The sequence below is a fragment of the Nematolebias whitei genome, chromosome 14, assembly GCF_014905685.2.
Source record: "Nematolebias whitei isolate Nwh7 chromosome 14, NemWhi1, whole genome shotgun sequence".
NCBI classification, from domain to species: domain Eukaryota; kingdom Metazoa; phylum Chordata; class Actinopteri; order Cyprinodontiformes; family Rivulidae; genus Nematolebias; species Nematolebias whitei.
The window spans coordinates 44,648,388-44,650,017 of NC_056511.1; the positions used below are offsets into that span (position 1 = coordinate 44,648,388).

The window sequence follows — 1,630 nt, forward strand, 5'->3', positions numbered from 1 at the left end:
CACTACTTCTAAATACACTACTTCTAAATACGCTACTTCTAAATACACTACTTCTAAATACACTACTTCTAAACACACTACTTCTAAATACAATACTTCTAAACACACTACTTCTAAATACACTACTTCTAAATACACAAGTCCTCATGAGGGAGCAGAGCACACATCCCAAAACATTTCTGCCGTATTAAACAACTCAGAGCTCAGATTTTAAAAAGGCTTTTAGTCCATTTTTTATCACTTGACGTCGACAGTGAAGATGAAAAGGTGACGTTTGTCCGTACCACTGGAAAAATGTCTCCTGAGCCACTGGGTGAATCTGTCACTATTTCAGATGTAGTCAGTGGGTTGTTGTGGTTGTTTTTTCTTTTTGACTCCTCCTCCTGCCGGAGTTAGCTCTGTGATCAAACTCATGAAAGATTTACCAATAATTTCTGTCTGATGTTTCCTGACACAGCTTGACCTGCAGCGTCAGGATTAAAACCAGTCACTGGCTGTAGACCTCAAACTGAAACATACTGGGAGTCGGTTCACTTCAAGATGGCTACCACGGCCAGTTGACCTTAGCCAACAGCAGCATGGCTGCAACCGTGAAATGACCAGATACTAAGCTAAGACTGTTACTCACCCTCCGTGGAGAACTTGTCCAGAGCGTGCTGTCTCTGCAGGACACTCAGGACATGTCTCCAGCTGCTGTCCTCTGGCAGAGGTTTAGAGCTGAGACACGAACAGACCAGAGACACTTTTATCAACGAGCACTGATCAATACACGTGTTCGACGACTTCATCAGTCCTCATGTTTACTTTTTATACAATCTGAACATTTTGATACGTTTAATATTTTCTAAATGTTTTTATTTGACAGTGCTTTCAAATATTTTGACAGTGATTTTATTTTAAATTAGCGTCGTGTTACTTTGAAGGTTGAACCAAAAGGCTACAAGGGGTTTCACAGCAGAAGTGATGTTAGTGTAAGACTCTGGCCTGAAGGCAGTGGTGGTGCACGTCTCTTCTAACACTGTTGGACCTTTGTTGCACTGTCTCAATGTTGGGTCAGGACTAATGCTTAGATCTTTGTGATCCACTAATGAGTACCAGTTTTTAAGAAGGAGCAAAGCTCTTCTCAGACTCATATGGCCAGTGTTTGTTCTGAATCCAGAACAGGGTTTGACAGTGGAGAAAGCTCCCGATCAGAGAAACAGCTGTTAACCGTCTACGACCTGGACAACAAGTTCATCGCCTACAGCGCCACTTTTGATGACGTGATCGACGTGGTGGCAGAGTGGGGCTCATTCTATGTTCTGACCAGAGATGGACATATGTTTGTTCTCCAGGAGAAGGACACACAGACCAAACTGGAGGTTAGTCCATCTCTGTGAAAACTATGATAAAGATCCAACTCATGGTGATTAAACTGAGGTTAGTGGTGTTAGTGGTGTTAGTGGTGCTAGTGGTGCCACTGGCCACTTTTGAGAGAAAAACGGTACAGATCGACCTTCAACTCCACAACACTAAAACCCAAGAATCAAATTTAGCTGTCCTCTGAAAAATACTCTATCTGTACATATATGTATACATATGTATATATATGTATGTGTGTATGTATGTGTGTGTGTATATATATATATAT

The 1,630-nt window shown here is 41.6% G+C and overlaps 1 protein-coding gene across 1 annotated transcript in view; it reads left to right on the plus strand.

Annotated features, from left to right (window-relative positions):
* vps11 (VPS11 core subunit of CORVET and HOPS complexes) overlaps positions 1-1,630 on the plus strand; it is a 29,541-nt gene that overhangs the window by 5,314 nt on the left and 22,597 nt on the right. The window contains exon 6 of the mRNA XM_037687616.1: positions 1,160-1,361. Coding sequence (XP_037543544.1) covers positions 1,160-1,361 — 202 coding nt within the window. The remainder of the gene's footprint in view (positions 1-1,159; positions 1,362-1,630) is intronic.